Below are 20,070 nucleotides of genomic sequence, written 5' to 3'. Positions count from 1 at the left end.
TATTCCTCCCACTGACACCAATGATGGGGCATTATTCCTCCCACTGACACCAATGATGGGGCACTATTCCTCCCACTGATACCAATGATGGGGCACTATTCCTCCACTGACACCAATGATGGGGCACTATTCCTCCCACTGACACCAATGATGGGGCATTATTCCTCCCACTGACACCAATGATGGGGCACTATTTCTCCCACTGACACCAATGACGGGGCACTATTCCTCCCACTGACACCAATGATGAGGCACTATTCCTCCCACTGATACCAATGATGGGGCACTATTCCTCCCACTGAGACCAATGATGGGGCACTATTCCTCCCACTGACACCAATGATGGGGCACTATTCCTCCCACTGAGACCAATGATGGGGCACTATTCCTCCCACTGACACCAATGATGGGGCACTATTCCTCCCACTGATATCAATGATGGGGCACTATTCCTCCCACTGACACCAATGATGGGGCACTATTCCTCCCACTGATACCAATGATGGGGCTCTATTCCTCCCACTGATACCAATGATGGGGCACAATTCCTCCCACTGACACCAATGATGGGGCACTATTCCTCCCACTGACACCAATGATGGGGCACTATTCCTCCCACTGACACCAATGATGGGGCACTATTCCTCCCACTGACACCAATGATGGGGCACTATTCCTCCCACTGACACCAATGATGGGGCACTATTCCTCCCACTGATACTAATGATGGGGCACTATTCCTCCCACTGATATCAATGATGGGACACTATTCCTCCCACTGACACCAATGATGGGGCACTATTCCTCCCACTGATATCAATGATGGGACACTATTCCTCCCACTGACACCAATGATGGGACACTATTCCTCCCACTGACACCAATGATGGGACACTATTCCTCCCACTGACACCAATGATGGGGCACAATTCCTCCCACTGACACCAATGATGGGGCACTATTCCTCCCACTGACACCAATGATGGGGCACTATTCCTTCCACTGACACCAATGATGGGGCACTATTCCTCCCACTGACACCAATGATGGGACACTATTCCTCCCACTGACACCAATGATGGGGCACTATTCCTCCCACTGACACCAATGATGGGACACTATTCCTCCCATTGACACCAATGATGGGACACTATTCCTCCCACTGACACCAATGATGGGGCACTATTCCTCCCACTGACACCAATGATGGGGCATTATTCCTCCCACTGATACCAATGATCGGACACTATTCCTCCACTGACACCAATGATGGGGCACTATTCCTCCCACTGACACCAATGATGGGGCACTATTCCTCCCACTGACACCAATGATGGGGCACTATTCCTCCCACTGACACCCATGATGGGGCACTATTCCTCCCACTGACACCAATGATGGGGCATTATTCCTCCCACTGACACCAATGATGGGGCACTATTCCTCCCACTGATACCAATGATGGGGCACTATTCCTCCACTGACACCAATGATGGGGCACTATTCCTCCCACTGACACCAATGATGGGGCATTATTCCTCCCACTGACACCAATGATGGGGCACTATTCCTCCCACTGACACCAATGACGGGGCACTATTCCTCCCACTGACACCAATGATGAGGCACTATTCCTCCCACTGATACCAATGATGGGGCACTATTCCTCCCACTGATACCAATGATGGGGCACTATTCCTCCCACTGACACCAATGATGGGGCACTATTCCTCCCACTGACACCAATGATGGGGCATTATTCCTCCCACTGACACCAATGATGGGGCATTATTCCTCCCACTGACACCAATGATGGGGCACTATTCCTCCCACTGACACCAATGATGGTGCACTATTCCTCCCACTGACACCAACACTGGTCATCCGTGTTCTAATAAAAAACCTCTCCATGAATGCAGCACACCTCAGGACATTGCTGGGGATGCCTGCCATTGGACTGCCGGTTCTATGCAGACTTCAGGACTAGGCCGGAATTAGGATCCTCAGAACTCCCATCTACACACCAGTACCGTTGCCATAGTTAAGAAAATGTCAGTTTCCGGAGCCCCTGACTGGGTGCTAGGTCGGGGCCACTTACTTCCTTTTGCGCAGTTTGTAGTTCTCCGTCTTGAGCAGGTAGAGTTTTTTGGCAAAGAAGACGGTCATCATGAAGAGGAGAAGAACCACCAGAGCGGCCGTGCCGACCGCCACACACATCACCTGGAAGTCCGTGATGATCGACTCGCAGCGGAGACCCTTGTGCCAGATGTAGTCCTGAGTGTTACACCTGAGGGGGGGAGGGAGGAGATACATTGTCACAGATTGTTACATAGAGTTCCAGATTGTTACATAGAGTTCTAGATTGTTGCATAGAGTTCCAGATTGTTACATAGAGTTCTAGATTGTTACATAGAGTTCTAGATTGTTACATAGAGTTCCTGATTGTTACATCAAGTTCCAGATTGTTACATAGAGTTCCTGATTGTTACATAGAGTTCTAGATTGTTACTTAGAGCTCCTGATTGTTACATAAAGTTCTAGATTGTTACATAAAGTTCTAGATTGTTACATAAAGTTCCAGATTGTTACATAAAGTTTCAGATTGTTACATAAGTTCTAGATTGTTACATAGAGTTCTAGATTGTTACATAGAGTTCCCGATTGTTACATAAAGTTCCTGATTGTTTCATAAAGTTCCAGATTGTTACATAGAGTTCCTGATTGTTTCATAAAGTTCCAGATTGTTACATAGAGTTCCAGATTGTCACATAAAGTTCTAGATTGTTACATAAAGTATCAGATTGTTACATAAGTTCTAGATTGTTAAAAAAAAGTTCTAGATTGTTACATAGAGTTCCAGATTGTTACATAAAGTTCCTGATTGTTTCATAAAGTTCCAGATTGTTTCATAAAGTTCCAGATTGTTATATAGAGTTCCTGATTGTTACATAAAGTTTCAGATTGTCACATAGAGTTCCTGATTGCTACGTAGAGTTCTAGATTATTACATAGAGTTCCAGATTGTTACATAGAGTTCCAGATTGTTACATAAAGTTCTAGATTGTTACATAGAGTTCCTGATTGTTACATAAAGTTTCAGATTGTTACATAAAGTTCCTGATTGTTACATAAAGTTCTAGATTATTACATAGAGTTCCAGATTGTTCCATGCAATCACATTGTCAGGTTGGGAAGTCCATGGAGTCGTCTTTGATGCTTTGAGCCGACACGTTTCAGGGGACGGGAACCCTTCCTCCGGGTTCTAGGTGATACTTCATGTGTATGACGGAGAGTCACCTGGAAGACTGCGTCCGAGTATTTAGGTTCTGGCAGATACCCGGAACTACTCCCACGTGGAAGAACATTTTTCAGCAATATCAGTTATCTGCCATAACATAAATCCCTAGACAGTTCCCGAGCGGTTCCGTGACATTTATCACCGTTACGTATGCAGCGCTGGCAATTTATGTCGTTCTATATACACTGTAGACTAAAATCAGTCCCTACCCACAGGGGGCCTAGAGTCTGAGGTCCCCATCCATACATACTAGGGCCAATGTTACCAGCATGTCTTCAGGGGAAACCAATGCAAGCATGGGGGGGTGGGCAGACAAACTCCATGCATTTCCTGGCCAGGATTTGAACTGATGGACATAAGCAAAGCCCGGCTCCAGTGTAGATCAGCTAAAACATGCCATTCTTTATTGATAACGATGACAAAGAGCCATAAAAAACCCAACGCGTTTCGTCCCTCAAGACCCATAATTAACTTGTTCCCAACCAAAGGATGGCTGCAGTGCGGGTGTGTAATCCTGGGACAACGTCCATGGACGTCATCCCAGGACACGCCCCCCTGCGCGCCCCCAGCGTCGTGTACCTGGCCCCACCAGTGATTGCTGTGTCCTACGGACACAGCTGATCATGTGCTACAATAAACTGCCAATCATGGCAGCTTTTTACCACGTGATCAGCCGTGTCCAATGACACGCAATCATCGGTAAATACAGTTGCCGGTTATCGGCTGCGCTTTCCTCAAGCTGTCACAGCGTGAGGAAGTACTGCCCTGATAATCAGTGCCCAGCAGTGCCACCCACCTGTTCCACTCAGCAGTGCCACCCATCTGTGCCCAGCAGTGCTGCACTCCTGTAACCATCAGTGCCACCCACCTGTGCCCATCAGTGCCACCCACCTCCATCAGTGCCACTCACCTGTGCCCATCAGTGCCACCCACCTGTGCCACCCACCTGTTCCACTCAGTAGTGCCACCCACCTGTGCCCAGCAGTATCTCCTATCAGTGCAGCAGCATCAGTACCAGCTCATCAGTGCTGCCTATCAGTGCCCATCAGTGCTGCCTATCAGTGCTGTCTATCAGTGCCTCCTATCCATGCCTATCAGTGCTGTCTAACAGTGCTGCCTGTCTATGCCCATCAGTGCTGCCTATCAGTGCCCATCAGTGCCGCCTATCCGTGCCCATCAGTGCCTCCTATCCGTGCCCATCAGTGCTGCCTATCCATGCCTCCTATCCGTGCCCATCAGTGCTGCCTATCCATGCCCATCAGTGCCTCCTATCCGTGCCCATCAGTGCTGCCTATCCATGCCCATCAGTGCCTCCTATCCATGCCCATCAGTGCTGCCTATCCGTGCCTCCTATCTGTGCCCATCAGTGCCTCCTATCCGTGCCCATTAGTGCTGCCTATCCATGCCCATCAGTGCCTCCTATCCATGCCCATCAGTGCTGCCTATCCATGCCCATCAGTGCCTCCTATCCATGCCCATCAGTGCCGCCTATCAGTGCCCATCAGTGGTGCCTATCGGTGCCCATCAGTGTCTCCTATCCGTGCCCATCAGTGCCTCCTATCCGTGCCCATTAGTGCTGCCTATCCATGCCCATCAGTGCCTCCTATCCCTGCCCATCAGTGCTGCCTATCCATGCCCATCAGTGCCTCCTATCCATGCCCATCAGTGCCGCCTATCAGTGCCCATCAGTGGTGCCTATCGGTGCCCATCAGTGTCTCCTATCCGTGCCCATCAGTGCCTCCTATCCGTGCCCATCAGTGCCTCCTATCCATGCCCATCAGTGCCTCCTATCTGTGCCAATCAGTGCTGCCTATCCATGCCCATCAGTGCCTCCTATCCGTGCTAATCAGTGCTGCCTATCCGTGCCCATCAGTGCCTCCTATCCGTGCCAATCAATGCTGCCTATCCGTGCCCATCAGTGCCTCCTATCCCTGTCAATCAGTGCTGCCTATCCGTGCCAATCAGTGCTGCCTATCCGTGCCAATCAGTGCTGCCTATCCGTGCCCATCAGTGTCTTCTATCTGTGCTAATCAGTGCTGCCTATCAGTACAGCCTCATCAACGCACATCAGTGAAGGAGAAAAATTCCCTGTTTGAAAAATTTTACAATAGATACAAAGAAAAACTTTTTTTGTTCCAATTATTTGCTCTTTTTTTGTTTATAGCTCAAAAAATAAAACCCCCAGCGGGGAGTACAGACCACCAAAAGAAAGCTCTATTTGTGAGAAAAAAAATGAGAAAAATTTCATCTGGGTGCAGTGTTGCATGACCGCGCAATTGTCATTCAAAGTGCGACAGAGCTGAAAGCTGAAAACTGGCCTGGGCAGGAAGGGGTAGAAGTGCCCTGTAGGCAGGAAGGGGGTAGAAGTGTCCGGTGGGCAGGAAGGGGGTAGAAGTGCCCGGTAGGCAGGAAGGGGGTAGAAGTGCCCAGTGGGCAGGAAGGGGGTAGAAGTGCCCTGTAGGCAGGAAGGGGGTAGAAGTGTCTGGTAGGCAGGAAGGGGGTGACAGTGCCTAATAGGCAGGAAGGGGGTAGAAGTGTCCAGTAGGCAGGAAGGGGGTAGAAGTGTCCTGTAGGCAGGAAGGGGGTAGAAGTGCCCGGTAGGCAGGAAGGGGGTAGAAGTGGCCGGTAGGCAGGAAGGGGGTAGAAGTGCCCGGTAGGCAGGAAGGGGGTAGAAGTGGCCGGTAGGCAGGAAGGGGGTAGAAGTGCCCTGTAGGCAGGAAGGGGGTAGAAGTGCCCGGTAGGCAGGAAGGGGGTAGAAGTGGCCGGTAGGCAGGAAGGGGGTAGAAGTGCCCTGTAGACAGGAAGGGGTTAGAAGTGCCCTGTAGGCAGGAAGGGGGTAGAAGTGCCCGGTGGGCAGGAAGGGGGTAGAAGTGCCCGGTGGGCAGGAAGGGGTAGAAGTGCCCTGTAGGCAGGAAGGGGGTAGAAGTGCCCTGTAGGCAGGAAGGAGGTAGAAGTGCCCTGTAGGCAGGAAGGGGGTAGAAGTGCCCGGTAGGCAGGAAGGAGGTAGAAGTGCCCTGTAGGCAGGAAGGGGGTAGAAGTGTCCTGTAGGCAGGAAGGGGGTAGAAGTGTCCGGTGGGCAGGAAGGGGGTAGAAGTGCCCGGGAAGGCAGGAAGGGGGTAGAAGTGCCCGGTGGGCAGGAAGGGGGTAGAAGTGCCCGGTAGGCAGGAAGGGGGTAGAAGTGCTCGGTAGGCAGGAAGGGGGTAGAAGTGCCCTGTAGGCAGGAAGGGGGTAGAAGTGCCCGGTAGGCAGGAAGGGGGTAGAAGTGCCCTGTAGGCAGGAAGGGGGTAGAAGTGCCTGGTAGGTAGGAAGGGGGTAGAAGTGCCCGGTAGGCAGGAAGGGGGTAGAAGTGCCCGGTAGGCAGGAAGGGGGTAGAAGTGTCCTGTAGGCAGGAAGGGGGTAGAAGTGCCCGGTAGGCAGGAAGGGGGTAGAAGTGTCCTGTAGGCAGGAAGGGGGTAGAAGTGCCCTGTAGGCAGGAAGGGGGTAGAAGTGCCCGGTGGGCAGGAAGGGGGTAGAAGTGCCCGGTAGGCAGGAAGGGGGTAGAAGTGCCCTGTAGGCAGGAAGGGGGTAGAAGTGCCCTGTAGGCAGGGAGGGGGTAGAAGTGCCCGGTAGGCAGGAAGGGGGTAGAAGTGTCCGGTAGGCAGGAAGGGGGTAGAAGTGTCCGGTAGGCAGGAAGGGGGTAGAAGTGTCCGGTAGGCAGGAAGGGGGTAGAAGTGTCCTGTAGGCAGGAAGGGGGTAGAAGTGTCCTGTAGGCAGGGAGGGGGTAGAAGTGTCCTGTAGGCAGGGAGGGGGTAGAAGTGCCCGGTAGGCAGGAAGGGGGTAGAAGTGTCCGGTAGGCAGGAAGGGGGTAGAAGTGTCCTGTAGGCAGGAAGGGGGTAGAAGTGCCCGGTAGGCAGGAAGGGGGTAGAAGTGTCCGGTAGGCAGGAAGGGGGTGACAGTGCCTAATAGGCAGGAAGGGGGTGGATGTGCCTGGTAGGCGAGGGGTTAAGGCCGGAGGGATGAAACGCGTTGGAGTTTTTTTTACGGCTCTTTTGTCATCATTATCTACACCGGCTCCAGGCTTTTAGTTATGTTCCTTGAAGGTTTTCAGGGGCCCCCGGGGGGGGGGGGAGCCGTGCTATAAGAAGCTGAGAATGATTAGCTCTACACACTTGTCCCAAGATTTGAACTGAGGGCCCCAGCGGTGCAAGGCCAAAGTGCTAGCCACTGATTTGTCATCGAGGGCCCTGAAGAAGAGGTAACAAACTAAGAAACGCGTCAGTTAACCCATTATAAAGCACCGATACAAATTTGTAATTGAAGTGTTCCTCATCATGGCACACACACGGGCCCTATCAGACTGGGGGGGGTACAGAAACTTTGCCCTCCAGAGGTCAAGCAGACTGGGGGCCCCCCGACAAGGCCGCATCACCACTCATCAGTGATCCACGAAACAGGATCCCCATTTCATCAACACGAATCCCGACCACCGCCAAGGTCCCACGCACATCCATGTAGTTCAGCCGGCACCCCTTCTCCCCCGGGGAGACAGAAGAAACTGTCCAGTCGGGGGGTCAATACCAATGTTCCATTTTTCCCGGGAAATGTCACTTCTGACAACTCCGCGTTTTATAAGACACGGCTCTGCGATTTCCTGATTCATGTGCACACTCCACTCTCTGCACTCCTCAGGGGCGGGACCATGACACCCTGCGCTTGCAGTCCCGAGTCTTCCAGTTTGAGCGATGCTGAGTGTCCTTCAACCTGGAAGACTGAGGACACCTAGCGGTGGAGAAGAGGAATGGGGGGGGGGGGGTTGGCAGCTCTGGATTGAAGGTGAGTTACTGCAGCCTGTGCCCTGGGGGATGATCTCACAAAATATAATAAATTAAATAAAGTTAAATTAAATTTTAAATTAAATATTAAATTAAAATTGTACATGAAATTTAATTTAATTTAAATATTACCATTTAAATTCAATTCAGTTTTAATTAAATGAAATTAAATATTATAAATTTAAATTAAATTATAAATTTAATGCAATCAAATTATAAATTAAAATTCAATTCAATAATAAATTAAATTAAATTAAATATTATAAATTTAAATTAAATTATAAATTAAATGCAAACAAATTATAAATTAAAATTCAATTATATTCAATTATAAATGAAATGATATATTATAAATTAAATTAAATTAAATTATAATTAAATTAAATTAAATTATAAATTAAAATTCAATTAAATTCAATTATAAATGAAATGAAATATTATAAATTAAATTAAATTATAAATTAAAATTCAATTCAATTATAATATAATAATTAAAATTAAATTAAATTGTAAGTTAAATTTAAATTAAATTAAATGTAGATTTAATTAAAATTATAAATTAAATTAAATTAAATTTAAATTAAATATTAAATTTAAATTCAATTTAATTAGAAATAAATTTAAATTAAATAATAAATTAAATGTAATTAAAGTAAATAAAAAATAGAAATTAAATTAAATTGCATTTTAAATGAAATATTAAATTAAATAAAAAATAGAAATTAAATTAAATTTAAATGAAATATTAAATTTAATTCAATTAAATTAGAAATAAAATTTAAATGAAATATTAAATTAAATGTAATTAAATTAAATAAAAAATATAAATTCAATTAAATTGCATTTTAAATGAAATATTAAATTAAATAAAAATGTACAATTAAATTAAATTTAAATTAAATAAAAATGATAACTAAATTTAATTAAATTTAAATGAAATATTAAATTTAAATTAAATTATATTACAAATTAAATGTAAACTGAATTAAAATTAAATTAAATTATAATTATAAATGAAATCACATGTTAAAGTAAATATTAAATTAAACATAAATTAAATTAAAATTCAATTCAATTATAAATTAAATTAAAATTAAATTACATTTAAATGAAATAATACATTCAATTATAAATTAAATATTACATTACATTTATATTTAATTAAATTATAAACTGAATTAAATTAAAATAATTAAAATAAAATAGTAATAACGGCAATTATTATTATTACTTTTTGCATCAAAGTGGAAAGCTAAACTTTAAGCAGATATAAAAGCAGCGTCTCATCCAGAATTCATTGCAAACCATTAAATGTATTTGTAAAAAAAAAAAGTTCCGTAGTTTAACATTACATTAGTTTCCTGTAACCCCCTGTCAGGGGCGGACTGACAACTGATGGGGCCCCCAGGCAATAGGGGATCATGGGGCCCCTGTGTCCTTGCCCAAACTCAAAAAATCCTATGAAAAAGGTACCAGGGGCATCTCATGGGGCCCCCTACTGACCCCGGGCCCTCAGGCAGTGCCCAAGTTTCCAAATGGTCAGTCCGCCCCTGCCCCCTGTACAGCAGCACTCAGACTGAGAGAGGGAGGTCCAGCACTGGGAAGCTCAATTGCATTGCTCAGAGCTGGCTGTCTTACACTGGAGGCTCCCTGACAGGATGGGGGAGCAGAGGAATGATCTCACGAATGTTCTGTTGCTCTGTCGCCATCCAATCAGAGGTTGGGGTGGGCGGGTCTTTGACCCTCACTGCATTGTAGTCTGCAGGGAGATCACAGACCTGACTGCGCTGTCTGGCAGGGGCCACAGATACCACCTAGGCCAGGGGTCGGCATCCTGCAGCTCTCTAGCTGTTGTGGAACTACATTTCCCATGAGGCATTGCAAAGATGACAAAACTGACAGTTACAGCTATGACTTGCAGAGGCATGATGGAACTTGTAGTCCTGCAGCTCTCAGGTTGCCTACCCCTGACCTGGACAATGCGCCGGGTACCATACACAATGCAGGGCACTGCGGTCACGCAAATCAATGCATGAATGGGCCCTAAGGCTGGACCGAGGCGTTTTCAGCACAGGGGCCCCATCCCCCCCCCCCCCCCCCCCCTGCTATTCACAGTCGCTTGGGCATTTTGTTGGGATCGGCAGATTCTATTTGTAGCCTCAAATCCTCCTCGGCAGGGCGTTCAATGTCGTATCACAGAAGGGCAGTCCACAGCAGGGGCGGACTGACAACTTATGGGGCCCCCAAGTAATAGAGGATCATGGGGCCCCTGTGTCCTCACCCCCACACTCAAAGCACACCCACAAAAGCCTATAAAAGGTACCAGGGGCATTTCATGGGGCCCCCTACTGACCCCAGACCCTGAATGGTCAGTCCGCCCCTGGTCCACAGCTTTGGCGAATGTCAGTGAAGGACGGCCGGTCACGCCCTGTGCGCGCCAAAGAAGCTCAGGTATCAAATTTCGGCTAATTTTTTCATGCACATTTGTTGCGCGACAGTCGCGGCAAAAATCGCACCGCGTTCATGGTGCCGCTAAGAACAAATGGCGTCCAAAACGGGCGTCGCACGTGTTGCCGCAATTTTGGGTTAATTATGAAATTCGGGCAGAATGACACCACTGCTGCCCACAATTCCAAATCGCCAGATGGGAATGGGGCCTTGGGGGGGTGGGGGTTAAAAATAGGAGGCTGACAGGGGCCGACTGACCATTTGGAAACACGGCACTGCCCGAGGGCCCGGGGTCAGTAGGGGGCCCATTAGATGCCCCTGGTACCTTTTTCATAGGCTTGTTTGAGTTTGGGCAAGGACACAGGGGCCCCATGATCCCCTATTGCCCGGGGGCCCCATGAGTTGTCAGTCCGCCCCTGGTGGCTGAGCAACATTTTTACAGCCCCTCAACCGAATGGGGGTGCACACATGCCACGGCTGCCATGCAGAAATGATCCCCCGTTGCATTCAGCGTGAGGTTTGAGATCGAAGTGCCACACATAACCCGAAACTATTGCCCAACAACATTCGACCAGAAGAGAAAATAGCCAAACACAATCGGCCAAATACATCTGACCAAAAACAACCTAAAACCATCGCTCAGCAAGAATCGGCCAAAACTGACCTAAAACATTAGCCCAAGAATAACCTAAAACAATTAAAAATTTAAAACATAAAAACAGCGCAAAAAATATATATAAAGATGTCAAAAATTACATATCACTTCAAAGTGTATATATATATATATATATATATATATATATAAATATATATATATGAAATTTAATTATATATATTTTATTATAACTTCACACATATATATATATATTTTATTACAATTTCATATATATATATATATATATATATATATATATATATATACAGTGGGGCAAAAAAGTATTTAGTCACCACCAATTGTACAAGTTCTCCCACTTACAAAGATGAGAGAGGCCTGTAATTGGCATCATAGGGAGACCTCAACTATGAGAGACAAAATGAGAAAACAAATCCAGACAATCTCATTGGCTGATCTGGAAAGAATTTATTTGCAAATTATGGTGGAAAATAAGTATTTGGTCACCTACAAACAAGCAAGATTTCTGTCTCTCACAGACCTGTACCTCCTTCTTTAGGAGGCTCCTCTGTCCTGCACTCATTACCTGTATCAATGGCACCTGTTTGAACTTGTTATCAGTATAAAAGACACCTGTCCACAAACTCAAACAGTCACACTCCAAACTCCACTATGGTGAAGACCAAAGAGCTGTCGAAGGACACCAGAAACAAAATTGTAGACCTGCACCAGGCTGGGAAGATTGAATCTGCAAAAGGCAAGCAGCTTGGTGTGAACAAATCAACTGTGGGAGCAATAATTAGAAAATGGAAGCCATACAAGACCACTGATAATCTCCCTCGATCTGGGGCTCCACGCAAGATCTCACCCCGTGGGGTCAAAATGATCACAAGAACGGTGAGCAAAAATCCCAGGACCACACGGGGGGACCTAGTGAATGACCTGCAGAGAGCTGGGACCAACGTAACAAAGGCTACCATCAGTAGCACACTACGCCGCCAGGGACTCAGATCCTGCAGTGCCAGACGTGTCCCCCTGCTTAAGCCAGTACATGTCCGGGCCCCTCTGAAGTGTGCTAGAGAGCATTTAGATGATCCAGAAGAGGATTGGGAGAATGTCATATGGTCAGATGAAACCAAAATAGAACTGTTTGGTAGAAACACAACTCATCGTGTTTGGAGGAGAATGCTGGGTTGCATCCAAAGAACACCATACCTACTGTGAAGCATGGGGGTGGCAACATCATGCTTTGGGGCTGTTTCTCCGCAAAGGGACCAGGACGACTGAGATGGATCGTGAGATTTTGAGTGCAAACCTCCTTCCATCAGCAAGGGCATTGAAGATGAAACGTGGCTGGGTCTTCCAACATGACAATGATCCCAAACATACCGCCCGGGCAACGAAGGAGTGGCTTCGTAAGAAGCATTTCAAGGTCCTGGAGTGGCCTAGCCAGTCTCCAGATCTCAACCCCATAGAAAACCTTTGGAGGAAGTTGAAAGTCCGTGTTGCCCAGCGACAGCCCCAAAACATCACTGCTCTAGAGGAGATCTGCATGGAGGAGGAGATCTGCATGGAGGATGGGCCAACATACCAGCAACAGTGTGTGCCAACCTTGTGAAGACTTCCAGGAAACGTCTGACCTCTGTCATTGCCAACAAAGGATATATAACAAAGTATTGAGATGAACTTTTGATATTCACCAAATACTTATTTTCCACCATAATTTGCAAATAAATTCTTTCCAGATCAGCCAATGGGATTGTCTGGATTTGTTTTTCTCATTTTGTCTCGCATAGTTGAGGTCTCCCTATGGTGGCTGACTAAGTACTTGTTTGCCCCACTGTATATATATATATATATATATATATATATATATATACATATATATATATATATATATATATATATATATATATATATATAAATTTATTATTAGAATTTCATATATATATTTTTTTTTTATTTTTTTTTTTATTTTTAATTATAATACTTGGGAGTGATATATAATTTTTTACATCTTTATATATTTTTTGCGCTGTTTTTATGTTTTAAATATTTTTTTGGTGTGGGTTTGCACTGATGAGTAGCAGCATTTATTTGTATATTTCATTTGTTCAATTTAAGTCCAATCTTTAACAGACTCGTGCAGACTCCACCTCCGCAACATCGCCAAAATCCGCACGTTCCTAACCCCAGAAACCACTAAACAGCTCATCCACTCCCTCATCATATCACGACTCGACTACTGCAACTCCCTCCTCACTGGCCTGCCTCGCCGCTGGCTATCCCCGCTTCAGTCCATCCTGAATACGGCTGCCAGACTCATTCACCTCTCCAACCGCTCCATCTCCGCCACCCCCTCTGCCAATCCCTCCACTGGCCTCCACTCAGTGTCCTCCACCCCCCTCTGCCAATCCTTCCACTTGCCTCCACTGGCCTCCACCCCCCTCTGCCAATCCCTCCAATGGCTTCCAATTGCGCAACGGATCAAATTCAAAATCCTAACACTGACGTACAAAACCGTCCACCATACTGCCCCGAACTACATCACTGACCTAATATCCAAGTACCGCCCAACACGCACACTCCGCTCCTCACAAGACCTCCTTCTCTCTAGTTCCCTGGTCTCCTCCTCCCATGCCCGCCTCCAGGACTTCTCCAGGGTGTCACCCATCCTCTGGAACTCCCTGCCCCAACCCATCAGATTATCACCTACTCTCCTCTCCTTTAGGCGCACCCTGAAAACCCGTCAGGGAAGCCTACCCCACCCCCTGCTAACTTGCCGACCTCCTCCACTCTTCCTACCACCCCATCCCCCACAGCTATCTCCTCCTGTGCCACCATCCCCCCCCCCCTCCTAGATTGTAAGCTCCAAGGAGCAGGGCCCTTGATCCCCTCATGTATTGTATTGTATTGTTATTGTTCTGTCACATGTTCTGTCCCCCTTTGTAATGTACAGCGCTGAGCGAACCATCGGCGCTTTATAAACACTGTATAATAATAATAATAATAATTTTGGCGCTGGTGATTTATGTTTAAAAAAACATAAACGTTTAAAACAATCGCCCAACAACATTCGACCAAAAATAGCCTAAAACAATAGCCCAAAAACATACGACCAAAAATAAACTAAAACAATCGCTCAACATAATTTGACCATAAGTAGCCTAAAACAAAAGCGAAACAACATTCGATCAGAAGAGAAAATAAAATAATAACTCAAGAACATTCCATAAAAGAGAAAACAGCCTAAAATAATCCCCAAACAAAATTCGACCAAGAATAGCCTAAAACAATAGTCTAAAAACATTAAACAAAAAAAAACCCTAAAACAATAGTTCAAAAACATACGACCAAAAATAAACTATAACAATAGCTCAACAAAATTCAAACAAAACTAACCTAAAATGTTAGCCCAACAACATTCAACCCGGAAGAAAAAATAACATAAAATAATAAAACAAAAATATTCCATAAAAGAGAAAACAGCCTAAAACTATTTCCCAAAAACATTAAACCAAAAAACCCTAAAACAATAGTACAAAAACATACGACCACAAATAAACTATAACAATAGCTCAACAAAATTTGACCAAAACTAACCTAAAACATTAGGCCAACAACATCCAACCATAAGGAGCCTAAAATAAAAGTGAAAAAACATTCGTTCAGAAGAGAAAATAACATAAAATAATAACTCACAAACATTTCTTAAAAGAGAAAACAGGCTAGAACAATCGCCCAACAACATTCGACCAAGAATAGCCTAAAAAACAGTCTAAAAATATTAAACTAAAAAAAAAAAAACCTAAAACAATAGTCCAAAAACATACAACCAAAAATACTATATTAATAGCTCAACAAAATTTGACCAAAACTAACCTAACATTAGCCCAACAACATCCGACTATAAGGAGCCTAAAACAAAAGTGAAACAACATTCGACCAGAAGAAAAAATAACAAAATAATAACTGAAAAACATTTCATAAAAGAGAAAACAGCCTAAAACAATCGCCCAACAACATCCAACCATAAGTAGCCTAAAACAAAAGTGAAACAACATTTGACCGGAGAAGAAAATACCAAAAAAGAAACTCAAAAACATTCCATAAGAAGAGAAAACAGCCTAAAACAATAGTATAAAAATATTAAACCAAAAGAAAACCCAAAACCTAAAATAATAGCCCAAAACATGCAACCAAAACTAACCTAAAACATTCGACCAAGAATAGTCTAAAACAATAGTATAAAAATATTAAACCAAAAAAACCCCCTAAAACATAAAACAATAAAAAAAAAAAAAACATAAAACAATAGCCCAACAACATTTGACCGAACATAGTCCAAAAACATTCCATAAAAGAGAAAACAGCCTAAAATAATTCCCCAACAACATTTGACCAAGAGTAGCCTAAAACAATAGTGAAACAACATTCGACCAGAAGAACAAATAACAAGATAAAAACTCAAAAACATTCCATAAGAAGAGCAAACAGCCTAAAACAATCACCAAACAACATCCAACCATAAGTAGCCTAAAACAAAAGTGAAACAACATTTGACCGGAGAAGAAAATAACAAAATAGAAACTCAAAAACATTCCATAAGAAGAGAAAACAGCCTAAAACAACAGTATAAAAATATTAAACCAAAAACAAACCCCAAAACATAAAACAATCGCCCAACAACATTCGACCAAAAATAGCCTAAAAAAACAGACTAAAAACACTAAACTGAAAAAAACCCCTAAAACAATAGTCCAAAAACATACGACCAAAAATAAACTATAACAACAGCTCAACAAAATTTGACCAAAACTAATCTAAAACATTAGCTCAACAACATCTGATCATAAGGAGCCTAAAACAAAAGTGAAACAACATTCGACCAGAAGAGAAAATAACATAAAACATTCCATAAAAGAGAAAACAGCCTAAAATAATTCCCCAACAACATTTGACCAAGAGTAGCCTAAAACAATAGTGAAACAACATTCGACCAGAAGAACAAATAACAAGATAAAAACTCAAAAACATTCCATAAGAAGAGCAAACAGCCTAAAACAATCACCAAACAACATCCAACCATAAGTAGCCTAAAACAAAAGTGAAACAACATTTGACCGGAGAAGAAAATAACAAAATAGAAACTCAAAAACATTCCATAAGAAGAGAAAACAGCCTAAAACAACAGTATAAAAATATTAAACCAAAAACAAACCCCAAAACATAAAACAATCGCCCAACAACATTCGACCAAAAATAGCCTAAAAAAACAGACTAAATACATTAAACTGAAAAAAACCCCTAAAACAATAGTCCAAAAACATACGACCAAAAATAAACTATAACAACAGCTCAACAAAATTCGACCAAAACTAATCTAAAACATTAGCTCAACAACATCTGATCATAAGGAGCCTAAAACAAAAGTGAAACAACATTCGACCAGAAGAGAAAATAACATAAAACATTCCAAAAAAGAGAAAACAGCCTAAAATAATTCCCCAACAACATTTGACCAAGAGTAGCCTAAAACAATCGCCCAACAACACCCGACCATAAGTATCTTAAAACAATAGTGAAACAACATTCGACCAGAAGAAAAAATAACAAAATAAAAACTCAAAAACATTCCATAAGAAGAGCAAACAGCCTAAAACAATCACCAAACAACATTCGACCAAAAATAGCCTAAAACAATAACCCAACATCTGGCCATAAGGAAACTAACACACAAAAGTGAAACAACATTCGACCAGGAGAGAAAATAACATGAAATAATAACTCAAAAACTTTCTATAAGAGAGAAAACAGCCTAAAATAATTCCCCAACAACATTCGACCATAAGGAGCCTAAAACAATAGCGAAACAACATTCGATCAGAAGAGAAAATAACAAAATAATAACTCAAGAACATTCCATAAAAGAGAAAACAGCCTAAAACAATCACCAAACAACATTCGACCAAAAATAGCCTAAAACAATAACCCAACATCTGGCCATAAGGAAACTAACACACAAAAGTGAAACAACATTCGACCAGGAGAGAAAATAACATGAAATAATAACTCAAAAACTTTCTATAAAAGAGAAAACAGCCTAAAATAATTCCCCAACAACATTCGACCATAAGGAGCCTAAAACAATAGCGAAACAACATTCGATCAGAAGAGAAAATAACAAAATAATAACTCGAGAACATTCCATAAAAGAGAAAACAGCCTAAAACAATTGCCCAACAACATTTGACAACCCCCCCCCCCCCCCCCCGCAGTACCTGAAGAACATTCGAACATTCACAGATTTACAATGCGCAGAAGGAATGAGCAAATGCCGGCTAATTCACAAAGAATGAGTCCTGCTGGAAAAATCGATATGCAAACTTTTTCATAAACAGACCCCCAAGAGTCCATCATCCAAATAGAAATTCGTTGTGATACACGATGAAAGACGTTCTCACAGACCCACGCATTTCGGGGCCCAGAAACCGCTTCATCGAAGATTAAAGATGGAAAACAACTGAATACAACTGTAATACAAAAGTGTATTTTATTTTGCCGAAACAATTAGACTCCCTAACATAGGATGCCACCGGTCATTGGTTCAGTGGCGAATGGTCGCGGTACAGCAGACATTGCAGGTCTCATTGTGTGGGTGACGGAATTGAGACCTTTGTATCTTGATGGAACCAGAATCCCCCCTCCCTTAATTCTACATAGAACTCTATTCTCTTTACTTTCGTGTTTTTATTCCCTAGAAGCAGCTGAATCGGTCAGTGACAGAGTGATGCCTGGCTGCTGGAACACGTCTAGGTTTCGTATTGGCCGAACATCACCAAAGACTGGGTTTCCTCCTTTCTGGTGCTTTGCCTGAAGTCTGGAACCCATGGACGTGACCAAAGACTGGGTTTCCTCCTTGCTGATGCTTTGCCTGAAGTCTGGAGCCCATGGACGTGACCAAAGACTGGGTTTCCTCCTTTCTGATGCTTTGCCTGAAGTCTGGAACCCATGGACGTGACCAAAGACTGGGTTTCCTCCTTTCTGATGCTTTGCCTGAAGTCTGGAACCCATGGACGTGACCAAAGACTGGGTTTCCTCCTTTCTGATGCTTTGCCTGAAGTCTGGAGCCCATGGACGTGACCGAAGACTGGGTTTCCTCCTTTCTGATGCTTTGCCTGAAGTCTGGAACCCATGGACGTGACCGAAGACTGGGTTTCCTCCTTTTTGATGCTTTGCCTGAAGTCTGGAGCCCATGGACGTGACCGAAGACTGGGTTTCCTCCTTTCTGATGCTTTGCCTGAAGTCTGGAACCCATGGACGTGACCGAAGACTGGGTCTTCTCCTTTCTGATGCTTTGCCTGAAGTCTGGAACCCATGGACGTGACCAAAGACTGGGTTTCCTCCTTTCTGATGCTTTGCCTGAAGTCTGGAGCCCATGGACGTGACCGAAGACTGGGTTTCCTCCTTTCTGATGCTTTGCCTGAAGTCTGGAGCCCATGGACGTGACCAAAGACTAGGTTTCCTCCTTTCTGATGCTTTGCCTGAAGTCTGGAACCCATGGACGTGACCAAAGACTGGGTTTCCTCCTTTCTGATGCTTTGCCTGAAGTCTGGAACCCATGGACGTGACCGAAGACTGGGTTTCCTCCTTTCTGATGCTTTGCCTGAAGTCTGGAACCCATGGACGTGACCGAAGACTGGGTTTCCTCCTTTCTGATGCTTTGCCTGAAGTCTGGAACCCATGGACGTGACCGAAGACTGGGTTTCCTCCTTTCTGATGCTTTGCCTGAAGTCTGGAACCCATGGACGTGACCGAAGACTGGGTTTCCTCCTTTCTGATGCTTTGCCTGAAGTCTGGAACCCATGGACGTGACCAAAGACTGGGTTTCCTCCTTTCTGATGCTTTGCCTGAAGTCTGGAACCCATGGACGTGACCGAAGACTGGGTTTCCTCCTTTCTGATGCTTTGCCTGAAGTCTGGAACCCATGGACGTGACCGAAGACTGGGTTTCCTCCTTTCTGATGCTTTGCCTGAAGTCTGGAACCCATGGACGTGACCGAAGACTGGGTTTCCTCCTTTCTGATGCTTTGCCTGAAGTCTGGAACCCATGGACGTGACCGAAGACTGGGTTTCCTCCTTTCTGATGCTTTGCCTGAAGTCTGGAACCCATGGACGTGACCGAAGACTGGGTTTCCTCCTTTCTTATGCTTTGCCAGGCTCTAACTGCAGCTGTCTTCAGTTTTGCCTTCAGCAAATGAAATGCATGCTCATTTGGGCTTCTGTCTTCTGTCACATCATCAATAACCACCAATGACCCAGTGCCACTGGAAGCCATGCATGCCCATGCCTCCACACTGCCTCCACCCATCCCATCACACAGCCTCCTCCCATTCTTGCAGGTCACGGCTCATGCGCAGATTTTTTATCGGTAAAATGATCGGCCGATTTGCCCATCATTGCCGGGAAAATCGGCCGATCGTCAAAATCGGCTGCGAATTTTCCAACTTTACTGATAAAAAAAATGTGTTAAAACCCCGAAAAATGGCTGACCAATTAACCCACTAACAGTGCAAAAAACAGCCGATTTTTTTTTTCGCCCGATTTTCAACCCGTCTGTGGCCTGCATTTGAATCAACTCCAGACCTTTTACCTGCTTAATTAATGAAGGAGTAGCCCACACCTGGCCATGAAACAGCTTTTGATTCAATTGTCCAATTACTTTTGGTCCCTTGAAAAAGGGGGGGGGGGGCTACTCTTAAGAGGTGTAATTCCTAAACCCTTCCTCCAATCTGGATGTACATACCCTCCAATTACACCTGAGAGTGCGCACTGTCCGCCCATATCCATCATAGAACTAGAGCTGGAATATATTTTGGTAAATACAAAGTAAAATTGTAC

At 44.3% G+C, this 20,070-nt stretch overlaps 1 protein-coding gene across 6 annotated transcripts in view; it reads right to left on the bottom strand.

Annotated features, from left to right (window-relative positions):
• LOC149434014 (uncharacterized) overlaps positions 1-20,070 on the bottom strand; it is a 130,970-nt gene that overhangs the window by 63,173 nt on the left and 47,727 nt on the right. For all 6 annotated transcript variants that reach the window (XM_089664217.1, XM_089664219.1, XM_089664216.1 and 3 more), the window contains one exon: positions 2,099-2,287. In XM_089664217.1, coding sequence (XP_089520343.1) covers positions 2,099-2,287 — 189 coding nt within the window. The remainder of the gene's footprint in view (positions 1-2,098; positions 2,288-20,070) is intronic.

Source organism: Staurois parvus, unplaced genomic scaffold (assembly GCF_062004578.1).
Source record: "Staurois parvus isolate SC_StPar_1 unplaced genomic scaffold, SC_StPar_1.0 ptg001859l, whole genome shotgun sequence".
In the NCBI taxonomy this organism is placed as follows: Eukaryota; Metazoa; Chordata; class Amphibia; order Anura; family Ranidae; genus Staurois; species Staurois parvus.
Note: the sequence above shows the minus strand (reverse complement) of the source record. Positions and strands in the feature narration are given on the sequence as shown.